Source organism: Gorilla gorilla, chromosome 15 (genome assembly GCF_029281585.2).
Source record: "Gorilla gorilla gorilla isolate KB3781 chromosome 15, NHGRI_mGorGor1-v2.1_pri, whole genome shotgun sequence".
NCBI lineage: Eukaryota > Metazoa > Chordata > Mammalia > Primates > Hominidae > Gorilla > Gorilla gorilla.
Window position 1 is genome coordinate 94,253,389 of NC_073239.2, and position 26,527 is coordinate 94,279,915.

Consider the following 26,527-nt stretch of genomic DNA (forward strand, 5'->3'; position numbering starts at 1 on the left):
TCAAACTGTATCTTTTTCCAGCTACCTACTGCTAGCAAATGGATTGAAACTTGATTTATTGGAAAAGAAGCTGCAGTATGTAATTGTCTAAAACTTATAACATTTTAACTTCTTTAATTTTAGAAGAGAAATAATTTGTATTAACAAGACTTTTCTGCGGGAGCAGCTTACTTAAGTTAGGTTGTGTAGTTTCACTAGTTGCTTCTGAAAGCCAGATACATATTGATGGATAGGACCACTTGTTTTATTCTACATTTTAAAGAGTCATCAGTACAGTTTTATAATTCCTGATGTCTATCATGTGGCAAACACAATACAGCCACAAGACTCCCACAGTCAATTGTGATAATCAGGGCACAACTATTATAGGGAAAATCTGTGAGTGGGAAAAAATCCTGATTCCTGAGTTCTCTTATTGGGATGGAAAGCCTGTGGAAATGACTGGCTGTTCTTTGGTTAGGGAGATGCCAAATGAAGCACAGTATAGATGGGTAAGGTGGTCTTGGAGAACAGGACTACTTGAGAGATGCTGGCTAAATGGAGTTTCCTTGAGTTGCACAGCAGTCAGATCAAACCAGGGGAAAGGCCTGAGGTGAAAAAAATATTGTTACTTTTTTATGTCTGTTCAGTATATCTGATTTGGCTGTTAAACACATCTTTTAAAGAAAGTTTTCCTCATTACCTTTTCATAAACTAGAAATATTAATACCTTTTCATAAACTAGAAATTCAGCTAGAACTAGTCAATGTGTAGATTTAAGTGTACTTCATGGTGATTTCTCACACTTATGTACATTTCTGTAAGTGCATTTGGAGAGGAATTCATTGTTAAAGAATTATTATAATATTGACGTTGACACCCTTTGCAGAAAATTTTTCTTTTTTCTTTCTTTTTTTTTTTTTTTTTTTTTTTTTTTTTGAGATGGAGTCTTGCTCTGTCGTCCAGGCTGGAGTGCAGTGGCGCGATCTTGGCTCACTGCAAGCTCTACCTCCCAGGTTCACGCCATTCTCCTGCCTCAGCCTCCCGAGTAGCTGGGACTACAGGCGCCTGCCACTATGCCCAGCCAATTTTTTTGTATTTTTGGTAGATACGGGGTTTCACCGTGTTAGCCAGGATGGTCTCAATCTCCTGACCTTGTGATCTGCCCGTCTCGGCCTCCCAAAGTGCTGGGATTACAGGCGTGAGCCACCGCGCCCGGCTGCAGAATATTTTTCTCGAATTTAGAAAGAACATGTATAAGATCGTGGACATTAAGCAAGGAAGAAGTCTAATTGCTTTTAAGATATCCTCTTAGCTGTACAGATTAAAAAGTAGGCTGGGCGCAGTGACTCATGCCTGTAATCCTAGCACTTTGGGAGGCCAAGGCAGCAGGATCACTTGAAGTCAGGAGTTTGAGACCAGCCTGGACAACATAGTGAGACCTCATCTGTACAAATTAAAAAAAAAATTAGCTGGATGTGGAGGGACACACCTGTAGTCCCAGCTACTCAGGAGGCTGAGGTGGGAAATTGCTTGAGCCCAGCAGGTCGAGGCTGCAGTGAGCTATGATCACACCACTGCACTCTAGCCTGGGCTACAGAGTGAGACCCTCATCTCTAAAAAAAACAGAGAGGAAAGTTAATATTCAAATGAATACCTAACGGGGCAACACTAAGTATTAGTCTATAGTGTAATTCAAGTTAAAAAGCCTTAAGACATAGGGTTTCGATATTTTTCAAAAGATCAGGAGAGACAGGCATGATGGTGCGCACCTGTAGTCCCAGCTACTCAGGAGGCTGAGAGAAGAGGATTGCTTGAGCCCAGGAGTTCAAGGCCAGCCTGGGCAACATAGTGAGATCCTGTCTGTTAAAAAAAAAATCAAGAGTAAGGCTAAGGCAAAGATACCTGCTCTCACCAGTCTTATACAGAATAGTACTAGAAGTTCTAGGCAATGCAATAAGGCAAGAAAAGGAAATTAGAAGGCATGGACATTGGAAAGGAAGAAATGAAACTGTCTCTATTTATACATGACATTATTATCTATGTAGAAAACTCCAAGGAATCTTTTTTTTTTTTTTTTTGAAATGGAGTTTCGCTCTTGTTGCCCAGGCTGCAGTGCGATGGTGCGATCTTAGCTCACCACAACCTCCACCTCCTGGGTTCAAGTGATTCTCCTGCCTCAGCCTCCCAAGTAGCTGGGATTACAGGCATGCACCACCATGCCTGGCTAATTTTGTATTTTTAATAGAGATGGGGTTTCTCCATGTTCGTCAGGCTAGTCTGGAACTCCCGACCTCAGGTGATTCACCTGCCTCAGCCTCCCAAAGTGCTGGGACTACAGGCATGAGCCACCGCACCCAGCCCAAGGAATCTATTTTTAAAACCTCCTAGAACTAATGAATTCAGCAAGGTTGCAGGATACAAAATAAACATACAAATATCAATTGTATTTATATATAATAGTGATAAACATGTGGACACCAAAATTGAAAATGTTTTTTCATTTATTGTCACTCCAAAAAATGATATACTTAGATGTAAATCCAATAAAACATGTACAAGACTTGCATAATAAAAACTATAAAATGCTGATGAAAGCAAAGAATATCTAGAGAAACATACTATATTAATGAGTGGGAAAACTCAACAAAATTAAGATGTCAGTTTTCCAAAAATTGATCTATAGATGTAATCATAAAATAAAAATTATTGCCAACACCAGTTGCTGGTGAGGATGCAGAGAAACTGGATTATACATTGCTAGTGATAATATAAACTGGTACTGCTGTGAAAAACAATTTGGCAGTGTCTTAAAAAAATAAATATGCAACTACCAAATGACAATAATTACACTCCTGGTCATTCATTCCAGGTAAGTGGACACTTATGTTCACACAAAAGCCTGTACATGAATGTTCATAACACCCTTATTCATAATAGCCAAAAACTGGAATCAACCCAGATGTCCTTCAACAGGTGAATGGTTAAACAAATTGTGATACAGCCATGCCGTGGAATATTATTCAGCAATAAAAGCCAACTATTAATACACATAACAACTTGGATGAATCTCCAGAGACTTGCTGAATGAAAAAGGCCAGTTTCAAAAGGTGGCATACATATGATTCCACTTATATAACATTCTTGAAATGACAAAATTATAGGAATGAAGAACACATTAGTAGTTACCAAGTTTGCAGCTGTGAGGAGGCAACATGAAGAATTCGTTAGTGAAAGAACTGTTCTATATCTTAACTGTATCAATGTCAGTATCCTGGCTGTGATATTGTGCTACAGTTTTGCAATATCTATTTCCATTGATGGAAAATGGGTAAATGGGTACATGAGATTTCACTATTATTTCTTAACAATTTCATGTGACTCCATATTTATCTCAAAATAAAGAAAAAAATTATCTTGGCTGGGTGCGGTGGCTCACACCTGTAATCCCAGCACTTTGGGAGGCCAAGGCAGGCGGATCATTTGAGGTCAGGAGTTCAAGACCAGGCTGGCCAACATGGTGAAACCCTGTCTCTACTAAAAATACAAAAAAGTCAGCCAGGCTTACTGGCTGTAATCCTAGCTACTCAGGAGGCGGAGGCAGGAGAATTGTTTGAACCTGGGAAGCGGAGGTTGCAGTTAGCCGAGATTGCACCACTCACTCCAGCCTGGGTGACAGAGCTAAAACTCCGTCTCAAAAAAAAAAAAAAAAAACTTGAATTCCAGTTTCTGGTCTGACATGTAAGAAGCTAGAAGTTGCCACTCTATCCTAACAATAATTAAAAAGCTGAACTAAAAAATCAATAACTCTTTTAGATGTGTAAGAGAGGTAGGGTCAAGGGCAAACTACTCTCCCTAAGACTGCAGGGACCAGAACACAAATGCTCAGAAGTAGCTTGCTGGAGGAGAAACCCATGAGCTGAAACCTCTATGGGAACCCAGTGCCAAGATAGGGAACCCGGAACTGTAACTGACAAATTGCTGGAGGTTCAGAGTGGACAAGTCTGAGAATAAAAATGTCAGACTTGGGGGACCCAATCACTGGGGACCCTCACACTTATGATTTTTACCTCTAGGAGCTCAACCAGGTTCTCAGTGATATCTGAGAAAAATCCCCTTGTGCTTCTATCAAAGGGAGAGGAAAAGAAACCATTTTGAAATATGGCAGAGCATTCTGTTCTTAGCAAGGTCTGCCCTTGGGAGAAACTATTTAACCAGAGCCAAACCTTCTGGGATTTTATCTGAGCCTAACTGACCTGGGGGAAGAGAAATAGCCAGTTCCAGTCAGGTCTACCCTTCCACATGGAAGGAGGAATGGGCTCCTCAACTCCAGCCCACTTTAGCCATCCTGTTCCACTGAAGAAGGAGAAAAATCCTGAGAAACACTTGTGAAGTTCACAGTCCAGAGTACAGGCTCACTCAAAGACTGAGACCTACTCGTAGGACTATAGAACACTTCCTCTCCTCAACTCCTTACTACATTATTAAAGACCTATTTACAGGCCGGGTGCGATGGCCCATGCCTGTAATCCCAGCATTTTGGGAGGCCGAGGCGGGCAGATCATGGTGTCAGGAGTTCGAAACCAGCCTGGCCAACATGGTGAAACCCCATCTCTACTAAAAATACAAAAATTAGCTGGGTGTGGTGGCGGGCACCTGTAATCCCAGCTACTCAGGAGGCTGAGGCAGGAGAATCGTTTGAACTCAGGAGGCGGAGGTTCCAGTGAGCCAAGATCGCGCTATTGCACTCCAGCCTGGGCAACAGGGCAAGACTCCGTCTCAAAAACAAACAAAAAAAAGTCTGTTTACAGCAGTTCTTTTTACCTGGTACATCATGTCTGACTATCCAGAAAAAGTTAACAGGCATACTAAAAGCCAAAAAACAAAAAACCACCAAAACCCACAATTTGGAAAGGTAGAACAAGCATCAGAACCACATATGAGAGGAATACTGGAATAATCATACTGGGAATTTAAAATAACTGTGACTGAGGCCAGGCGAGGTGACTCCTGTAATCCCAGCAATCTGGGAGGCCGAGGTGGGAGGATTGTTTGAGCCCAGGAATTCAAGCTTGGGCAACAAAGTGAGACCCCAGTCTCTACACATAATAAAAAAAACTAGCCAAGCATGGTGGCATGTGCCTGTGGTCCAGCTACTCGGGAGAGGTGGGAGGATCACTTGAGATCGGGAGATTGTAGCTGCAGTGAGCAGTGATCATGCCACTGCACTCCGGCCTGGGTAACAGAGCAAGACCCTGTCTCAAAAAATAAAATAACTATGACTAATATGCTAAAGGATCTAATGGATAAAGTAGACAGCAGACTACGGAAGCAGAAAGATGGAAGTTCCAGGAACCAAAAATAAATACTACTCATTAAAAACACTGTGACAGATATGAAGAATGTCTTTGAGGCCCCTATTAGTAGACTGTTCATGGCCAAGGAAATAATCTCTGAATCTGAGGATATCTCAACAGAAACCTCCAAAACTGAAAAGCAAAGAAAACAAAGACGAAAAATACAGAACAAAATATCCAAGGACTGTGGGACAACTACAAAAGATGTAACATGCACATAATGAGACTAGAAGGAGGAGAGAAAGGACACAAGAAATATTTGAAACAATAATGACTGAGAATTTCCCCCAAATTAATGTCAGACACCAAACCACAGATCGAGGAAGCTCAAGAAGACACCAAGCAGGATAAATAACAAAAACAAACAAGAAACTAAACCTAAACATATGATTTTGAGACTACAGAAAAACAAAAATAAAAAATCTTGAGATAAGCCAGAGGGAAAAAAACACCATACCCATAGAAAAACAAAGATAAGAAAGCTGATTTTTAGGATCATGCAAGCAAGGAGAGAGTGCAGTGAAATATTTAAAGTGCAGGAAGAAAAAAAATCACTAACCTAGAACTCTGTGCAAAGTTATCCTTCTAAAGTGAAGGAGAAATAAAGACTTTACCAAACAAAAATTGAGGGAATTTGTTGCCAGTAGACCTGTCTTGCAAGAAATGTTCAAAGAAGTTCCTTAGGAGGAAAATGATATAGGTCAGAAACACGGATCTACATAAAGAAAAGAAGAGCACTGAAGAAGGAACAAGTGAAGATAACTTTAGTTTTTCTTACTCCTAACTGATCTAACAGATAACACTGTAAACCAGAAAGTATCTGAGACAAGCATCAGTCAATTTAGAAAGTTTATTTTGCCGAGGTTGTGGCTATGTGCCCGTGACACAGCCTCAGGAGGTTCTGATGACATGTGCCCAAGGTAGTCGGGGCACAGCATGGTTTTATACATTTTAGGAATACAGGAGACATCAGTCACTATATGTAAGATGTACATTGGTTTGGTCTGGAAAGGTGGGACAACTTCAAGTGGGGCGGGGGTTTCCAGGTCATAGGTAGATAAGAGACAAACGGCTCTCCCTCTCCCTCTCCCTCTCCCTCTCCCTCTCCCCTCTCCCCTCTTTCCACGGTCTCCCTCTGATGCCGAGCCGAAGCTGGACGGTACTGCTGCCATCTCAGCTCACTGCAACCTCCCTGCCTGATTCTCCTGCCTCAGCCTGCCGAGTGCCTGCGATTGCAGGCGCGCGCCGCCCCGCCTGACTGGTTTTCGTATTTTTTTGGTGGAGACGGGGTTTCGCTGTGTTGGCTGGGCTGGTCTCCAGCTCCTAACCGCGAGTGATCTGCCAGCCTCGGCCTCCCGAGGTGCCGGGATTGCAGACAGAGTCTGGTTAACTCAGTGCTCAATGGTGCCCAGGCTGGAGTGCAGTGGCGTGATCTCGGCCCGCTACAACCACCTCCCAGCCGCCTGCCTTGGCCTCCCAAAGTGCCGAGATTGCAGCCTCTGCCCGGCTGCCGCCCCGTCTGGGAAGTGAGGAGCGTCTCCACCTGGCCGCCCATCGTCCGGGATGTGAGGAGCCCCTCTGCCTGCCTGCCCAGTCTGGAAAGTGAGGAGCGTCTCTGCCCGGCCGCCATCCCATCTAGGAAACAAGGAGCGCCTCTTCCCGGCCATCACATCTGGGAAGTGAGGAGCGTCTCTGCCTGGCCGCCCATCGTCTGAGATGTGGGGAGCACCTCTGCCCTGCCGCCCAGTCCGGGATGTGAGGAGTGTCTCTGCCCGGCCGCCCCGTCTGAGAAGTGAGGAGACCCTCTGCCTGGCAACCGCCCCGTCTGAGAAGTGAGGAGCCCCTCCGCCCGGCAGCCGCCCCGCCCGAGAAGTGAGGAGCCCCTCCGCCCAGCAGCCACCCCGTCTGGGAAGTGAGGAGCGTCTCCGCCCGGCAGCCACCTCGTCCGGGAGGGAGGTGGGGGGGGTCAGCCCCCCACCCGGCCAGCCACCCCGTCCGGGATGGAGGTGGAGGGATCAGCCCCCCGCCCGGCCAGCCACCCTGTCCGGGAGGTGAGGGGCGCCTCTGCCCGGCCACCCCTACTGGGAAGTGAGGAGCCCCTCTGCCCAGCCAGCCGCTCCGTCCGGGAGGGAGGTGGGGGGGTCAGCCCCCTGCCCGGCCAGCCAACCCGTCCAGGAGGGAGGTGGGGGGGGTCAGTCCCCCGCCCGGCCAGCCGCCCCGTCCGGGAGGGAGGTGGGGGGGTTAGCCCACCGCCCAGCCTGCCGCCCTGTCCGGGAGGGAGGTGGGGGTTCGGCCCCCCGCCTGGCCGGCCACCCGGTCCGAGAGGTGAGGGGCGCCTCTGCCCGGCCGCCCCTACTGGGAAGTGAGGAGCCCCTCTGCCCGGCCAGCCGCTCTGTCCGGGAGGGAGGTGGGGGGGTCAGCCCCCCGCCCGGCCAGCCACCCCGTCCGGAAGGGAGGTGGGGGGGTCAACCCCCCGCCCGGCCAGCCGCCCCGTCCGGGAGGGAGGTGGGGGGGTCAGCCCCCCGCCTGGCCAGCCGCCCCGTCCGGGAGGTGAGGGGCACCTCTGCCCGGCCGCCCCTACTGGGAAGTGAGGAGCCCCCCCGCCCGGCCAGCCGCCCCGTCCGGGAGGGAGGTGGGGGGGTCAGCCCCCCGCCCGGCCAGCCGCCCCGTCCGGGAGGTGAGGGGCGCCTCTGCCCGGCCGCCCCTACTGGGAAGTGAGGAGCCCCTCTGCCCGGCCACCACCCCGGCTTGGAGGTGTACCCAACAGCTCATTGAGAACGGGCCATGATGACAATGGCGGTTTTGTGCAATGGAAAGGGGGGAAAGGTGGGGAAAAGATTGAGAAATCGGATGGTTGCCGTGTCTGTGTAGAAAGAGGTAGACATGGGAGACTTTTCATTTTGTTCTGTACTAAGAAAAAATTCTTCTGCCTTGGGATCCTGTTGATCTGTGACCCTACCCCCAACCCTGTGCTCTCTGAAACATGTGCTGTATCCACTCAGGGTTGAATGGATTAAGGGCGGTGCAAGATGTGCTTTGTTAAACAGATGCTTGAAGGCAGCATGCTCGTTAAGAGCCATCACCACTCCCTAATCTCAAGTACCCAGGGACACAAACACTGCGGAAGGCCGCAGGGTCCTCTGCCTAGGAAAACCAGAGAACTTTGTTCACTTGCTTATCTGCTGACCTTCCCTCCACTATTGTCCTGTAACCCTACCAAATCCCCCTCTGCGAGAAACACCCAAGAATGATCAATAAAAAAAAAAAAAAAAAGAGACAAACGGTTTTATTCTTTTGAGTTTTTGATGAGCCTTTCACTGAACACACAATTTACAGGAATAGTCTCTTATGACTTAGAATGGCTTAGTGAAGCAATAGGGCAAATGTTTAAATGTATGTTGCAAAGTTGTAGGATACAAGATTAATATGCAAACGTTAGTGTCTTTTCTATATACCAGCAATGAACAAGTGGAATTTAAAATTAAAAACACATTACCATTTATATTAGCACCCCCAAAATGAAATACTTAGGTACAAATCAAACAAAATATGTGCAAGATCTACATAAGGAAAACTATGAAACTGATGAGAGAAGTCAAAAAACAACAAAATAAATATAGAGATTTCATGTTCATGGAGAAGAAGACTCAATACTATAAAGATGCCAGTTCTTCCCAACTGAACTACACATTCAACGCAATGCCAATCAAAATCCCAGGAAATGATTTTGTGGATACTGAAAAATTGACTCTATAGTTTAAATGGGGCCAGGTGCAGCAGCTCATGCCTGTAATCCCAGCACTTTGGGAGGCCGAGGTGGGTGGATCATGAGGTCAGGAGTTTGAGACCAGCCTGGCCAACATGGTGAAACCCCATCTCTACTAAAATACAAAAATTAGCTGGGCATGGTGGCGGGTGCCTGTAATCCCAGCTACTAGGGAGGCTGAGGCAGGAGAATTGCTTGAACCCAGGAAGCAGAGGTTGCAGTGAGCCAAGATGGCGCCACTGCACTCCAGCATGGGCAACAGAACAAGACTCCACCTCAAAAAAAAAAAGGTTAAGTGGAAGAGCAAAAGACTCAGAACAGGCTGGGTGTGATGGCTCATGCCTGTAATTCCAGCACTTTGGGAGGCTGAGGCAGGAGGATCACTTGAGGCCAGGAGCTTGAGACCAGCCTGGGCAACATAGCAAGATCCCATCTCTACAAAAAAATATAAAAAGTCAGCTGGGCACAATGGTGTGCACCTGTAGTTCTGTAGTTCTAGCTACTCAGGAAGCTGAAGTGGGAGGATTGCTTGAGCCCAGAAGGTTGAGGATGCAGTGAGCCATGATCGTGCCACTGCACCCCAGCTGGGGCAGCAGAGCAAGACCTTGTCTCAACAACAAACAAGACTCAGAATAGCCAACTCAGTATTGAAATGGAAGAACAAAGTCAGAGGAGTAACACTACCCAACTTCAAGACATCCTTTAAAGCTACAATAATCATGACAGTGCGGTATTGGTGAAAGACAAATAGAGTGGAATAGAATAGAAAGCCCAGAAATATACCCGCATAAATATAGTTAACTGCTCTTTGACAAAGGAGCAAAAGCAATATAATGGAGAAAAGACAGTCTCTTCACAAATGGTACTGAAGCACTTGGACATCTACATGCAAAAAAGAAAAAATGAATCTAGACACAAACCTTACACCCTTCACAGAAGTTAAGTCAAAATGTGTCACATGCAGAACTATAAAACTCCTGGAAGATAACATAGGAGAAAATCTAGATGATCTTGGGTTTGGCAGTGACTTTATAGTTGTTAACACCAAAGGCATGATCCATGAAAAAAACAATTGACAAGGTGGACATAATTAAAGAATTTAAATAACTAAAACTAAAAGCCTCTGTTTTGTGAAAGACACTGTCAAGAGAATGAAAACACAAGCCACAGACTAGAGAAAATATTTGCAGACGACAGATAAAGGACTGTTTTCCAAAACATACAAAGAACTCTTAAAATTCAACAATAGGAGCCAGGCGCCATGGCTCACGCCTGTAATCCCAGCACTTTGGGAGGCCGAGGTGAGCGGATCACCTGAGGTCGGGAGTTCAAGACCAGCCTGACTAACATGGAGAAACCTCATCTCTGTTAAAAAAATATACATACAAAAATTAGCCAGCCATGGTGGTGCATGCCTGTAATCCCAGCTACTCGGGGGGCTGAGGCAGGAGAATCGCTTGAACCTGGGAGGCAGAGGTTGTGGTGAGCCGAGATCGTGCCATTGCACTCTAGCCTGGGCAACAAGAGCAAAACTCCGTCTCAAAAAAATTCAACAATAGGAACACAAACCAATTTAAAAATGGGCCAGAGACCTTAACAGACACTTCACCAAAGACAATATACAAATGGTCAATAAGCATATGAAAAGATGCTACACATCAGGCCAGGCATGGTGGCTCATGCCTGTAATCCCAGTATTTTGGGAGGCCAAGGTGGGCATCACCTGAGGTCAGGAGTTTGAGACCAGCCTGCTAACATGGTGAAACCCCATTTCTACTAAAAACACAAAAAATTAGCCAGGTGTGGTGGCGCACGCCTGTAATCCCAGCTACTTGGGAGGCTGAGGCAGGAGAATCACTTGAACCCAGGAGGCAGAGATTGCAGTGAGCCGAGATCACACCATTGCACTCCAGCTTGGGCAACAAAAGTGAAACTCCATCTCAAAAAAAAAAAGAATACAAGGAAAATTTGACAGGAAAACTATATAGTTTACAACATTAATTAAATATTATAATCTTAAAGGAGAGGAGAAACAAAAATCTCATTAAATGCTTAAAAGGGAAACTGATAAAATTTGAAATAGATTTTCCTAAAACTTGAGAAGAGTAAAATTAGGATGAGTAAATTAGGGTTGACAAACTACTAGAAGGAAACCTTTTGTTTTTATTATGGAAATTTTAAAACAAAATAGAATGAAACATAGAATAGTATTAAGTAAAAAAGAATATAACAAAAAATAGTATAATGAAACTCCATATGCCTATCACTCAGATTTAACAATTATCAATTTATAGCTAATCTTTTCTCATACAAAACCCCACCCCTACTCCTTTACCCCCATCTATTGGATTATTTTGAAGGCAATCCCAGACACTATATCGCTCGATAGACTTATCACTAAAAATACAAAAATTAGCCAGGCGTGGTGGTGTGTGCCTGTAGTCCCAGCTACTCGGGAGGCTGAGGTGGGACGATCACGTGAGCCCAGGAGGTGGAGGTTGCAGTGAGCCAACATTACACACCACTGCATTCCAGCCTGGGCAGCACAGTAAGACCCTCTATCAAAAAAATAAAAATAAAAATATAAACAAAAAAGTTAATGGAAATAACAGGCCCACCAAGTGCTCAACATTTAATTAAAATAGACCTACATCATGGCACATCATAAAATTTCAAGATACTGAGGTCAAAAGATCTCATAAGCTTCCAGAAAGGAAAGAAACAGGTTTCAGACAAAGGATTAAGAATTAGAATGGCACTGTAACTCTCAGTAGCAACTCTAGAAGCTGAAAGACAATGAACCAATGCCTCAAAATTCTTCCATCCAAGTACTAACCAGGCTCGACCCTGCTTAGCTTCTGAGATCAGATGATATCAGGCACATTCAGGGTGGTATGGCTGTAGATGCAATCCCTCAAAATTCTAAGGGAAAATTATTTCCAACCTGCAATTCTATACCTGGCTATGTTCTCAATAAAATAGAAGGCTAGAATAAAAACATCTCAAAGAGTCTCTGAAAATTATTTCAATGCACCCTTTCTCAGGAAGGTACTACAGGACATGTTCCCCCCAAATTAAGAAGAAATTCATGAGAGAGAAACAAGAGATGTTTCCATGACAGGAAACAAGAGATCCAATACAACAGAAAAGTGAGGGGAATCCCTGGGATAATGAAGAAGAAAAATCTCCAAACCAAATGTGAATCACAGGCATAGAGAATAAACTGTCCATTGATGATTGATTGGAATACAAAAGATAAGAGAGGAAGAAGAATCTAGGATTACGTCTAGGGTTCTGACTTGAACAACTTGGTGAAGCAGCATATAATTAGGTAAGAAACATCAGAAGAGCAGGTTTAAGAGCAGGTATGTTTTTGGACATGGTGAGTTTGAGTGGAGATGGTGAATACACAGTTACCTAGGCACAGCATTGACATTTAGGCTAGAGATATAGAGTTATATGCTGTCAGTGTAAAGATGGGAACCTAAGTCCCCAAAGTGGAAAAGATCACCAGGAACAAAGTATAGAATGAAAAGAAGTATAGCATGAAAAGAAAAGGGCCTAGGATAGAGCCCTGAAAACACCCAGATTTAAGGGTGAGGCAGAGGAGGAGCTAGCCAAGGAGGGGCCGGGGAGTCAGGAAGAAAATGAGGAGAATGGGAGGGATCATGACAGCCTAGAGAAGAGACTGCTTCAAGAAGGATGGCATGTTCAATAATTAAGGAAGAAAAAGAGTTTAAAGCATCCAGTGGATCTAGTGACACGGAAGTCACTAGTAATAAGAGCAATAATCTTTGCATATTAGATTATCAAAGATCAAAAATATTTATTTGATAGTTATCAGATATTAAAGAAGTGGCACCCTCATATGCTGTTGGTAGAAATGTAAACAAGTACCACATTTTTTATAAGCAATTTGGGAACACCTATCAAATATAAAATATGCATAAACTTTGACCCAGAGCTTCTTTCACATATGCCACCGAAATACTGGTACAAGTGGGCAAAGTACAAGAATGTTCAAAGCAGGCCAGGCGCACTGGCTCACACCTGTAATCCCAGCACTTTGGTAGGCCAAGGTGGGCGGATCACTTGAGGTCAAGAGTTGGAGACCAGCCTGGCCAACATGGCGAAACCCTGTATCTACTAAAAATACAAAACTTAGCCAGGCATGATGGCACATGCCTGTAATCCCAGCTACTCGGGAGGCTGAGGCACTTGAATCACTTAAAGCCGGGAGGCAGAGGTTGCAGTGAGCCGAGATCGTGCCACTGCACTCCAGCCTGGGTGACAGAGCAAGACTGTCTCACAAAATAAAATAAAATAAAGAATGTCAAAGCAGCCCGTAATGCAAAATTGGGGATGAGAGGAGGAACTACATCTCTATCAAGTGGAAACAGAGTGAATAAATTTAATGAAATAAATGTGTCCGGTGGACACCTAGGTAGCTGCTCATAAATGAAGTAGCTATGATTGTACTAACATAGAATGGTAGCTGTGATACAGTAAGTAAAAAAGCAGAATATATAGTTCCCATGTGTCTAACACTGTATATATAGGAATAGATATGCATATACATTATAATATAACAATATAAATGTTTGTAAATGCATAGATAAAAATATAAAAACTGTTAGAGGTGAAATCTATGAAACGGGATTTGGAAGGCAAAGGATGGCATTTACTTTTCCACTAGTTGAAATTCTTTACAAAAAGGTATAATTTTTATCAATGTTTAAAGAGAACATGAAAGGATAAAAGAAAAAAAGCATTAACTAAGAGAAGAGTCTGGGAGAAATGAGAATGGCCAGCTGTCCAATGCCCTTACCTTTCCTGAGACAAGTTCTTGCCATAGGCTTTGCTGACAAAATCTGTTAATTGAAACTTTGGGCAAGATGCTGTGTCTTTCCCACAGTCTTCAAAGTGCACGGAGAGGAAGAGTTCACTCAGAAGCTGCAGCACCTGGGAGTGGGCCATGTTTCTTGCTGTGCATATGTTTAGGGCCGCATAGAACACTCCCTCCAACCACTTGATATTGAGGATTATTCCCCCTACACATCAATGAGAAGGTAAATACCAGTTAGCACCACCAAAAATGAGTTGCAGAGAACCTAGAATAAACCCCTGACAGTGAATAGCCACCTTTTTTCCAAGACAGATTGGTAATATGAACCACGAGATAAGCAAACATTCCTTCCTGAGCCACAAGCGCTACTTGTGCCCTTTATAACACATCATGTGTTGACCATCCCAAAGGTGGACAGATACAACTAATGTAGACATTGCTAATGGCAAAAAGTGTCTCTGGAATAGTCGTTGCTAATATGGAGAAGGAACTGGGGAAAACTACAAGATTAGAACAGGGAAAAGCCATTTTAGTCCAACATTACATCCTCCTATTGAAATAAGCTATCTCCTCTTTTGGTTTTAATTTGTCCTTAGGAAGTCCAAATAATCAAGCTTCTCAGCTCTTCCTAAGTAGCTCTCCTGCAGTACCTTGTGCCTTACACAAACACACACACACACACACACACACACAGATTGATTTAATAAGATAGCAATGGGCCAACAGGAAAGTAATTTTCAAAAGAATGCCAGAAATATGTTGAGCCATGACCAGCAGGACTGTAGGGACAGGTAGCTTGAAGAATCGTAGGATCTTGGAGAGCAGCTATGACTCCCTTATTGGCCCCCCAGACGCTGACAGAATCTTCACCATACTGATACTGAGGCCGCAAGATATTGGTGTGGTTCAACAGTAGTTTCAGCCTGGAAGTAAAGCCAAGACAGGGAGTGCAATGCCAGGACTGGAATAAATGACGACATAACCCACTGTGTTTATATCCAACCCCATCAACAGACTCCCCCGCACAGCTCAGAGATAAATGCGGGTCTGGGTCTGTGCTGAGAGCACTAATTAACTGGACTGTTCATCCACCTAACAAATCCTTACTTATTGAATGTTATGTGCTAGGCACTGGGCTAGAAACTAAGTGTGCAGAAATAATATTTGACACATACTTTCAGTAACTTTTCATGTTATTGACCGATGGTTTCTCTTTTCATTGATGCACAAGGAGAATACTTCAGTGTTCAAGTAATGGGAATAAATGTTCTATTGCAATTTTAAACCTTTGTACAGCAACAAAAATGGTTTGTGGTTACTATTTGTGGGTAGGTAGGGAAGTTACGAGAAAGATTGGCTAACTATGTTCTTCTACAGATAAAGCGGCTTCCTCCTTATTACTGGAAACAACCAACTCTAAGAGATAGGGGCTGCAGTGGAGGTGGGAGGCAGAAGTCAGAGATAAGGAGACAGAGCAGTTGTGCCAGTTCCGTTCTCACCCTAACAAGATACCTGGGTAGTGGGATGGCAGCTACAAAGCTGTACACAATGCTGGTCTTTTCAAGGCTGGTGTAAATTTCTACGCAGATATTAGGCAGCTGAGACGGCAAGCAGCAGAGGAATATCACGTTGGCCCAACTCACCAGACCAGCGTTATGGTAAAAGCATTTGATTCCCAGCTTCTGGAGCTCACCTGGGAGGGATAAAGGAAGACAGGAAGAGCACAGTACTAAGGAGTTTGACCTGAACATCAACTATGGGGAGAGGGTGATCATTATTTTAGCTCAGTAAATCAACCCATCTTATTGCTCCATAAATCAGAAGATATTCCTTCCTACAGACCTTCTAAAAGCCATGCAGCAATGCCCTAACTCTATTACTAAAGCAGCAGTAGTACTTGAAATTATAATTCATCTTTTTTTTTTTTTTTTTTTTTTTGAGACGGAGTCTCACTCTGACGCCCAGGCTGCAGTACACTAGCGTAATCTCGGCTCACTGCAACCTCCGCCTCCCGGGTTCAAGCGATTCTCCTGCCTCAGCTGCTCAAGTAGCTGAGATTACAGGCATGCGCCACCATGCCCAGTTAGTCTTTGTATTTTTAGTAGAGACGGGGTTTCACTATGTTGGCCAGGCTGGTCTCAAATTCCCAACCTCAGATGATCCACCCATCTCATCCGCCCAAAGTGCAGGGATTACAGGCGTGAGCCACCATGCCTGGCCTATAATTCATCGTTATCTTACTTTTAGATCAAGTGCTGGAATTTTTCCAATTTTTTTTTTAAGACAGGGTCTTGCTTTGTCACCTGTGGTGTGATCATGGCTTACTATAGCCTCAACTTCCTGAGCTCAAGGGATCCTCCCGCCTCAGCCTCCCAAGTAGCTGGGACCACTGGTGAGTGTGACCATGCCCAGCTAATTTTTTTATTTTATGTAGAGACAAGGTCTCACTATGTTGCCTAGGTTGGCCTCAAACCCCAGGACTCAAGTGATCCTCCCACCTCCGCCTCCCAAAGCCCTGGGATTACAGGCATGAGCCCTATGTGCTGCCCAGACTTTTTTTTTTAGGAAGAAAAAAAATCTCAGAGAAGTCTTTTACTCCAATGTACTGCAGGATAACCATGTGTCAGATAATGTACAGATAATGTACAAAGGACTTCTAAGGTGTAACCCCCACAAGGACCTTATGAAGCAGAAACGAGTAGCAGTCCCATTTTACAGATAAGACTGAGGATTCAAGAAGTTATATGACTTGTCCAAAGTTACAGAGCTGCTGGCTTGAGGTGGTGGAAAAGACTAGGAGAGTGGAAGGTATAAATCAGAGGCTGAGAGGGGTTTGCAAAGATTTAACGGTGTCTGTAAAGTATATACAAATTAATTTTATTAGGATATCTATAAATGAAGAAAGACTGATAACTCATGTAGTTGCATAAAAACACTCACTGGTAGTTAATTTTTTTTTTTTTTTGGCTAGAGATTGGATCTCACTGTTATCCAGGCTGGTTTCCAACTCCTGGCTTCAAGTGATCCCCCTGCCATAGCCTTCCAAAGTGCTGGGATTATGGGCATGAGGCAATATGGATTTTCAAAAGTATAAACCTAAAGTGTACACTCACATCTGGTGGTATGTCATAAATGTCATTGGAAAACAGAATATAACAGACATTGGAGAGTGACTTCTTATGTTAACCACTGAGAGTACATGGCAAATGTAATACTAAGGTTATCTAGATACTGATAAACCTGGAAGAAAGACAGATGATTTGGTTTGGCTCTGTGCCCCCACCCAAATATCATCTCGAATTGTAATCCCTACGTGTTGAGGGAGGGACCTGGTGTGAGGTGATTGGATCATGGGGGCAGTTTCCCCCATGCTGTTCTCCTGATAGTGAGGGAGTTCTCATGAGAGCTGATGGTTTAAACATGGCACTTTCCCCTGTGTGCTCTCTCCTGCCACCTTGTGAAGAAGGTGCCTGCTTCTGCTTCACCTTCCACCATGATTGTAAGTTTCCTGAGGCCTTCACAGCCATGCAGAACTGTGAGTCAATTAAACCTCTTTTGTTTATAAATTACCCAGTCTCAGACAGTATCTTTATAGCAGTGTGAAAACAGACTAATACAACAGGACAAAGTTTAGAAAACAGGCCTATCTATCATTCTCTCCTGCGTTGTTCTCATTCTTTTCATGTGCATAGAAGCTGATGTTGAGCATTTTGAATTCTTGTTTCCTTACACAACACATAGTGATATTTTACAACTATAATTTTATTCTAATAAATATATTGCTTTTCAAAGAATATATATACTTTGTTGAAATATCACATATATTAGTCCTATTGATGGGATAAAGATATATACCTTGAGTGGTAAGATTTTTTTTTTTTGAGACAGAGTCTTGCTCTGTCATCCAGGCTGGAGTGCGTGGTACAATTTTGGCTCACTGCAACTTCTGCCTCCTGGGTTCAAGCAATTCTCATTCCTCCCCTGTAGCTGGGATTCGAAGGTATGTGCCATCATGCCTGGCTAAGTTTTGTATTTTTAGCAGAGATGGGGTTTCATCATGTTGGCCAGGCTGGTCTCAAACTCCTGGCCTCAAGTGATGCAGCTGACTCAGTCTCTCAGAGTGCTGGGATTACCGGCATGAGCCACCACGCCCAGTTGGTAAGATTTTTTTTTTAGTTTCCTTAGGAATATAGGAAAAAAAAAATGGCCAGGTGTGGTGACTTACTCCTGCAATACCAGCACTTTCAGAGGGTGAAGTGGGAGGACTGGTTGAGCCTAGCAGTTTAAGACTAGCCTCGGCATTAGAGTGACACCCTGTCTCTATTTATAAACCAAAAGAAAAAAAGAAAAAAAGAAAAAAACATTAAAAATCAATAAGAAAAATAAACCTGGGCACTGTGGCTCACACCTATATCCCAGCACTTTGGGAGGCTAAGGCAAATGGATCACTTGAGGCCAGGAGTTCGAGACCAGCCTGGCCAACATGGCAAAACCCTGTCTCTACTAAAATATTATACAAAAATTAGCTGGGCATGGTGGTGTGTGCCTGTAATCCCAGGTATGTGAGGGGCTGAGGCATGAGAATCACTTGAGCTTGGGAGGCAGGGAGGTTGTAGTGAGCCGAGATCATGCCACTACACTCCAGCCTGGGTGACAAAGTGAGACTCTATCTCAAAATAAATAAATACATATATACATAAATAAATACATAAATAAAGTAAGTAAGAAAAATACAGGCACTCCAACAGGAAAAATGGTCAGAAGCACCTCAGAAAAAATGACATAGTAATAAACCTAAGAAAATAAAACTCTTCTATTGATTAATGAAAGACATACTAAAACAAGAAAATAATTTAAAATATATTAAAATGGTGATGTTAAAAATGATCCCAGCACTGACCTGTGTGTAGTGAAATGGGTGTTCTTATGCAATGTTGGTAAAAAAGTATACCTGAAAACCTTTTGGGAGGTCAATTTGAAAAAATACATTAGAAGTTTCTTTAAATTTTAAAGATATACCTACCACATGACCCAGCCATTTCACTGCCACATATTTACCCAAGAAAAATGAAAGTAGTTGCCTACATGAACACTTATATACATGTATTCATGGCAGCTTTATTTGTAATAGCCAGAAACTGCAAACAGCCTAAGTCAACCAAATAAATAAACTGTGGAATAATCATGCAGGGAAATACTACTCAGAAATAAAAAAGGATATTGATACATTAAAAACGTGGATATATTTCAGCTGGGCATGGTGGCTCATGCTTGTAATCCCAGCACTTTGGGAGGCTGAGGTGGGAGGATCACTTGAGGTCAGGAGTTGGAGACCAGCCTGGCCAACATGATGAAACCCCATCTCTATTAAAAATACAAAAAATTAGCTGGGCATGGTGGTGAGCGCATGTAATCCTAACTACTTGGGAGGCTGGGGCAGGAGAATCGCTTGAACCCGGGAGGCTGAGGTTGCAGTGAGCCGAGATCACACCACTGTACTCCAGCCTGGGTGACAGAGTGAGACTCTGTCTCAAAAAAAAAAAAAAAAACTTGGATATATTTCAAACAAATTATGCAGTGTGAAAGAAGTTAGACTAAAAAAACACTACAAACTGTATGATTCCATTTAGATAAAATTCTAGAAAATGCACACTAATCTATGGTGACAGAAATCAGATTGTTGGTTTCATGGGTGGAGAGCTTCAGGGAAGTGGACAGAAAGGGATTACCAAAGACAAGTGGCAACTTTTGGGGGTGATGGGATACGTTCATTACCTTGTGATGGTTTCATAGTTGTATACGTGTCAAAACATCAAATTGTACTCTTTTAACTGTGTGCCATTTATTGTATAGAAATAATATTTTAGGGCCAGGCGCAGTGGCTCACGCCTGTAATCCCGGCACTTTGGGAGGCCGAGGCAGGCAGATCACCTGAGGTCAGGAGTACAAGACCAGCCTGGCTAACATGGTGAAACCCCGCCTCTACTAAAAATGCAAAAAAATTTAGCTGGGTGTGGTGTCATATGCCTGTAATTCCAGCTACTCAGGAGGCTGAGGCGGGAGAATCGCTTGAACCCGGGAGGCAGAGGTTGCAGTGAGCCGAGATCGTGCTCTCCACGATCTGCACTCCAGCCTAGGTGACAGAGCGAGACTCAGTCTAAAAAAAAAAAAAAAAATTTTAATAAAGCTGTACCAATTCTTTGGCCTAATAACTTTATTTGGAAAATTATGTACAAGGAAGTTCAACTAAATAAGGCATAGTTACATAAATTATGGTACATCCATATTTGGGATATTATACAACCTTAAAATCTTTTTTTTACATTAATCTCTTACTAATATAATTAAAATTTTAAATCCTGAGATGAAAACAGAGAAAGGAAGAATGGTGTAGGGTGTCTAGTGGTCTTAGCCACTGCTGGGCACAACTACATAGTCTGTGCATCCAAACACCAGGTACAGCAAGCACACCCTGCTAGGGAGATACAAGGGACTGTGCTCAAAGCCTGCTGGGGTAACCTTCTACTGTGGGAAAGTGGAGGGGCTTAACATCATTATTTCTTATTGATTGATTGATTGAGACAGAGTCTCACTCTGTTGCTGAGGCTGGAGTGCAATGATGTGATCTCACCTCACTGCAAGCTCCGCCTCCTGGGTTCAAGTGATTTGCCTGCCTCAGCCGCCTGAGTAGCTGGGACTACAGGCACCCACCACTACACCTGGCTAATTTTTGTATTTTTAGTAGAGACTGGGTTTCACCATGTTGGCCAGGCTGGTCTCAAACTCCTGACCTCAGGTGATCTGCCCACCTTGGCCTCCCAAAGTACTGGGATTACAGGTGTGGGCAAATCGTTATTTCAAAAAATGTTAAACGATACGAGAATATGCTCATGATACATTATGTAAAAAAAACAGAATACAAACAACTATATACAGTGTCAATTACTGATATAATTAGAGAAAAAAAAACACGGGGAGGAAATGATAACCCGAGTAGATTATAGGTAGTTGTATCCTTCCTTATAGACAAATTTTCTACAATATGCATATTATTTTACATTTTTTATTATTGAAGTATAATTTACATATAATGCAAAACACAGATATGAAGTGTACAGTTTGATCAGTTTTGACAAAAGCATATACCCTTTTAACCCATACCTCTCTCAAGATATAAAACATTTTCATCTCCCCAGAAAAAGTTGCTTTGGGACTTTCTCAGTCTATCTCCCCAGAAGAAATCATTGTTCTGATTTCTATCACCATAAATGGAATCATTACAAAACTTTTTTTTTTTTTTTTTTGAGACGGAGTCTTACTCTGTCGCCAGGCTGGAGTGCAGTGGTGTGATCTCAGCTCACTGCAACCTCTGCCTCCCGGGTTCAAGCAATTCTCCTGCGTCAGCCTCCTGAGTAGCTGGGACTACAGGCATGCACCATCATGCCCAGCTAATTTTTGTATTTTTAGTAGAGACAGGGTTTCACTATGTTGGCCAGGATGGTCTCAATCTCTTGACCTCGTCATCTGCCCGCCTTGGCCTCCCAAAGTGCTGCGATTACAGGCGTGAGCCACCGCGCCCGACCACAAAACATTTTTTTAAAGTCAGTAAATGTCATTTTAAAAAATATAAGGCCAACTGCAAATGCCTGGAACTGTATAACACCCAACCAGACCCTAACTGATTCAGTTACAAGATCTGAACTCTGTATGGAAAGCTTCCCTGTATCAAAGATCCGGAAAGATACTTCACCACCAAGGGCACAGGGAGGAGACATGGATATAAAACATATACATGGAGAAAAAAAGTTGCTTTAAAGAACAGGAGAAAAAGCCATGCTTCTAACCTTCCTTAGGACTAGCAAGCTGAGAACTCCACACGCTGTATGCAAGGATTCCTCTTTGGAGGACCCTTTCAAAATGGCTTTGTTGACACCTACACAGCACAACCAAGCCCCCTTTCTACCACACACTGCTCCTCACCTAGAGTCTCTGGCCTCCGAGTGGAGATCCGCAGGCTTTCAGCAGGGATGGGGCCAAGCTGCAGCAGTGTGCCAGCCAGCTGCTTCCCAAGGTGGCCACCTCCAATGATGCCCACCTTAAACTCTTCAGGAGTGGCTGAATTAAGTGAGCCAATTGAGAGATGTCTGGAACTTTGATTCTCATTTAATGATGCTCTGGAGAATGAACACACAGACACGGACATAAATACATGCACACACTAGTTCTTCTTTTTTTTTGAGACAGAGTCTCGCTTTGTCGCCCAGGTTAGAGTGCAATGGGGTGATCTCGACTCACCGCAAGCTCCGCCTCCCAGGTTCACGCCATTCTCCTGCCTGTCTCCCGAGTAGCTGGGACTACAGGTGCCTGCCACCACTCCCGGCTAATTTTTTGTATTTTTAGTAGAAATGGGGTTTCACCATATTAGCCAGGATGGTCTCCATCTCCTGACCTTGTGACCCGCCCGTGTTGGCCTCCCAAAGTGCTGGGATTACAGGCGAAAGCCACCGCACCCGGCCTAGTTCTTCTTAACTGTCAGTCTCTGACATTTTCTGCTTTGTCATTTAAGGTGCTTGGTGGCACCTTAAGTACTTCGGAGATAAGACATTTCAACTGTGTGTCATTTATCCAGTCTCACTAGGGAATGAAATGTTCCTCCTGAGTTAATTTTCCAGAAACAAAAGTATAACCGTTTTCAAGGGACCAAAATTTAAAATGTTTTAAATGAACATACTTTGTTACATGTATTATGCTTGCCTGGTTAAACAGTCTGAATATTTAATCATTTCACTGGCTCAGGACACCATTGTGAACAGCCACTATTATACAGCATACTGTAATGTCTATAACACATTGTGGGCCAGTCCCCTCATGTTTTGTTTGTTTCTGTGCAGACAGCTTTCAATTTTTTTTTTTAATCGTGGTTAAAAAACACAGGCTGGGTACGGTGGCTCACATCTATAATCCCAGCACTTTGAGAGGCCAAGGCAGGCAGATCACTTGAGCTCAGGAGTTTGAGACCAGCCTGGGCAACATGTAAGACCTCGTCTCTACAAAAAATACAAGAATTAGCCAGGTATGGTGGTGCACACCTGTAGTCCCAGCTACCCAGGAGGCTGAGGTGGGAGGATTGCTTGAGCCCAGGAGTTTGAGGCTGCAGTGAGCTGTGCTCGTGCCACTGTACTCCAGCCTGAGTGACAGAGCAAGACCCTGTCTCAGGAAAACACACACACACACACACACACACACACACACACAGCATGAACTTTACCATCATAACCATTTTTAAAGTACACAGTACAGTTGTGTTAATTATATGCACATTGTGGCTAGGCATGGTAGCTGATGCCTGTAATCCCAGCACTTTGGGAGGCCAAGGCGTGTGGACCACTTGAGGTCAAAAGTTTAAGACCAGCCTGGCCAACATGGTGAAACCCCATCTCTATTAAAAATATAAAAATTAGCCCAGCATGATGGTGTAAACCTGTAGTCTCTGCTACTCAGGAGGCTGAGGCAGGAGAATCTCTTGAACCCGGGAGGTGGAGGTTGCAGTGAGCCAAAATCCACTACTGCACTCCAGCCTGGGCAACAGAGCAAGACTTGATCTCAAAAAAAGAAAATACATATAGATAGATAGATAGATAGATAGATAGATAGATAGATAGATAGACAGACAGACAGATATAGATATAGTTGTGCAACAGCTCTTTAGAACCTTTCCATCTTGCAAAACTGGAACTCTATATGCTTTTTTTTTTTTTTTTTTTTCCCGAGACAGTCGCCCTCCATTGCCTGAGCTGGAGTGCAGCGGCACAATCTCAGCTCACTGCAACCTCCACCTCTCACATTCAAGCAATTCTCTGCCTCAGCCTACTGACTAGTTGGGATTACAGGCGCGTGTCACCACACCCCACGCCCAGCTAATTTTTGTATTTTTAGTAGAGATGAGGTTCTCCATGTTGGCCAGGCTGGTCTCGAACTCCCCACCTCAAGTGATCCGCCCACCTCCGCCTCCCAAAGTGCTAGGATTATAGGCATGAGCCACCACACCCGACCTGAAACTCTATACAATTTTTCTCTCTCCCCAGCCCCTGGAAACTACCATTCTACTTTCTGTTCCACTACTTTAGATACCTCATATAAGTAGAATTATGCAGTATTGTCTTTTTGTACATGGCTAATTTCACTTAGCATAATGTCCTCAAGCTTCATCCATATCAATTTTCGGATTTTTTTTCTATCTTCATGAAAAATGTCATTGGGATTTTGATAAGGATTGCAGTGCATCTGTAGACAGCTTTAGATAGTATGGACATTTTAAAACGAAGTCTTCCAATCCATAAACATGGGATGTCTTTCCATTTATTTGTGTCTTCCTTAATTTCTTTTAGCAATGTTTTGTAGTTTTCAGTGTAGAAATCTTTCATGCCCTTGTTAAGTTTATTACTAAGTATTTTATTCTACTGGAGGCTATTGTAAATGTGACTTTCATAATTTCTTTTTCAGGTTGTTCATTAGTGTACAGAAATGCAACTAATTTTAGTATGTTGATTTTGTATCCTGCAGCTTTGCTGAATTTGTTTACTATTTCTAACAGTTTTTTTCTTAATGGAATCTTTAGGGTTTTCTACATGTAAGATCATGTCAGCCTGGGCACAGTGGCTCATGCCTGCAATCCCAGCACTTTGGGAAGCCATGGTGGGAGGACTGCTTGAAGGTAGGAGTTAAAGATTAGTCTGGGCAACATAGCAGGACACTGTCTCTACAAAAAAATTAAAAGTTAGCTGGGTGTGGTGGTGTGCACCTGTAGTCCTCGTTATTCAGGAGGCTGAGGCAGGAGAGTCACTTGAGCCCAGGAGTTCAAGGTTATAGTGAGCTATGCTCATGCCATTGCACTCCAGCCTGGGTGACAGAGCAAGACTTTGTCTCAAAAACAAACAAACAAACAAACAAACAAAAAAACATGTCATCTGTGAACAGAGACCGTTTTATTTCTTGCTTTCCAATTTGGATGTCTTTTATTTGTTTTTCTTGCCTAATTGCTCTGACTAGGACTTATAGTACTTAAATAGAAGTGGTAAGAGTAGGCATCTTTGCCTTATTTCTGATCTTAGAGGAAAAGCTTTTAGTTTTTTTTTTTTTTTTGAGACAGAGTCTCACTTTGTCGTCCAGGCTGCAGTGCAGTGGTGTGATCTCGGCTCACTACAACCTCCGCCTCCCGGGTTCACGCCATTCTCCTGCCTCAGCCTCCCGAGTAGCTGGGACTACAGGTGCCCACTACCACGCCCAGCTAACTTTTTATATTTTTAGTAGAGACGAGACCAGGATGGTCTCGATCTCCTGATCTCGTGATCCACCCGCCTCGGCCTCCCAAAGTGCTGGGATTACAGGCATGAGCCACCATGCCCAGCAAGCTTTTAGTTTTGTACCATTGAATATGATGTTACCTGTGGGCCTTTCATATATAGCCTTTATTATATTGGGGTAATTTCCTTCTATTCCTAGTTTGCTGAGAGTTCTTATCATGAAAAGGTGTTGAATTTTGTCAAACACCTTTTCTGCATCAATTAAAATAATCATGTGATTTCTGTTCTTCATTTTGTTGATGTGATGTATTATGTTGATTCATTTTGCATGTTGAATCATTGTTGCATTCCAGAAATAAATCCCACTTGGTCATGGTGTATAATCCTTTCTCTTTTTTTCTGGGACAGAGTCTCGCTTGGTCACCCAGGCTGGAGTGTGGTAGCACAATCACAGCTCACTGCAGCCTTGACCTCCCAGGCTCAGGCAATTCACCCACCTCAACCTCCCAAGTAGCTGGGATTACAGGTGTACACTACTATGCCTAGCTAACGTTTAAACTTTTTTGTAGAGACAAAATCTCACCATGTTGTTGCCCAGGCTGGTCTCAAACTCCTGGGCTCAAGTGATTCTCCCACCTCGCCCTCCCAAAGTGTTGCAATTCAACAAGCATGAACCATTGCACTTGCCATATAAATCTTTTAATAGGCTATCGGACTCAGTTTGGTAGTATTTTATTGAGGAATCATGGGTATTGGTCTGTAGTTCTATTATTTTTTGTCTGGTTTTGGTATCAGGGTAATGCTGGCCTCATAAAATGAGTTCAGAAGTGTTCCTTCATCTTCAATTTTTTTGGAAGAGTTTGAGAAGGATTAGTGTTCATTCTTGTTAAATGTTTGTTAAGGCCAGGTATGGTGGCTCATGCCTATAATCCCAGCACTTTGGGAAGCCAAGGCAGGCGGATCATCTGAGGTCATGAGTTCGAAATCACCCTGGCCAATATGGTGAAACCCAGTCTCTACGAAAAATACAAAAATTAGCCAGGCATGGTGGCAGGCACATGTAATCCCAGCTACTCGGGAGACCGAGGCAGAAGACTCGCTTGAACCCGGAAGGTGGAGGTTGGAGTGAGCCAAGATCGCACTACTGCACTCCAGCCTGGGTGAGAGAGCAAGACTCCGTCTAAATATATGTAAAAAATAAAAATAAATGTTTGGTAGAATTTTCCAGTCAAGTCATCAGGCCTGGGGCTTTTCTTTGGAGTTTATTATTATTATT

General features: G+C 43.6%; 2 protein-coding genes across 3 annotated transcripts in view; one reads left to right on the forward strand and one right to left on the reverse strand.

Moving 5' to 3' along the window:
• The window catches only part of SAMD15 (sterile alpha motif domain containing 15), a 64,586-nt gene that overhangs the window by 16,790 nt on the left and 21,269 nt on the right, over positions 1 to 26,527 (forward strand). The window lies entirely within an intron of this gene.
• NOXRED1 (NADP dependent oxidoreductase domain containing 1) overlaps positions 223 to 26,527 on the reverse strand; it is a 35,350-nt gene continuing 9,045 nt past the window's right edge. The window contains exons 3-7 of the mRNA XM_055361082.2: positions 21,929 to 22,122; positions 15,461 to 15,641; positions 14,720 to 14,871; positions 13,931 to 14,153; positions 223 to 587 (exon numbers count right to left, since the gene is read on the reverse strand). Coding sequence (XP_055217057.2) covers positions 413 to 587; positions 13,931 to 14,153; positions 14,720 to 14,871; positions 15,461 to 15,641; positions 21,929 to 22,122 — 925 coding nt within the window. The 3' untranslated portion in view covers positions 223 to 412. The remainder of the gene's footprint in view (positions 588 to 13,930; positions 14,154 to 14,719; positions 14,872 to 15,460; positions 15,642 to 21,928; positions 22,123 to 26,527) is intronic.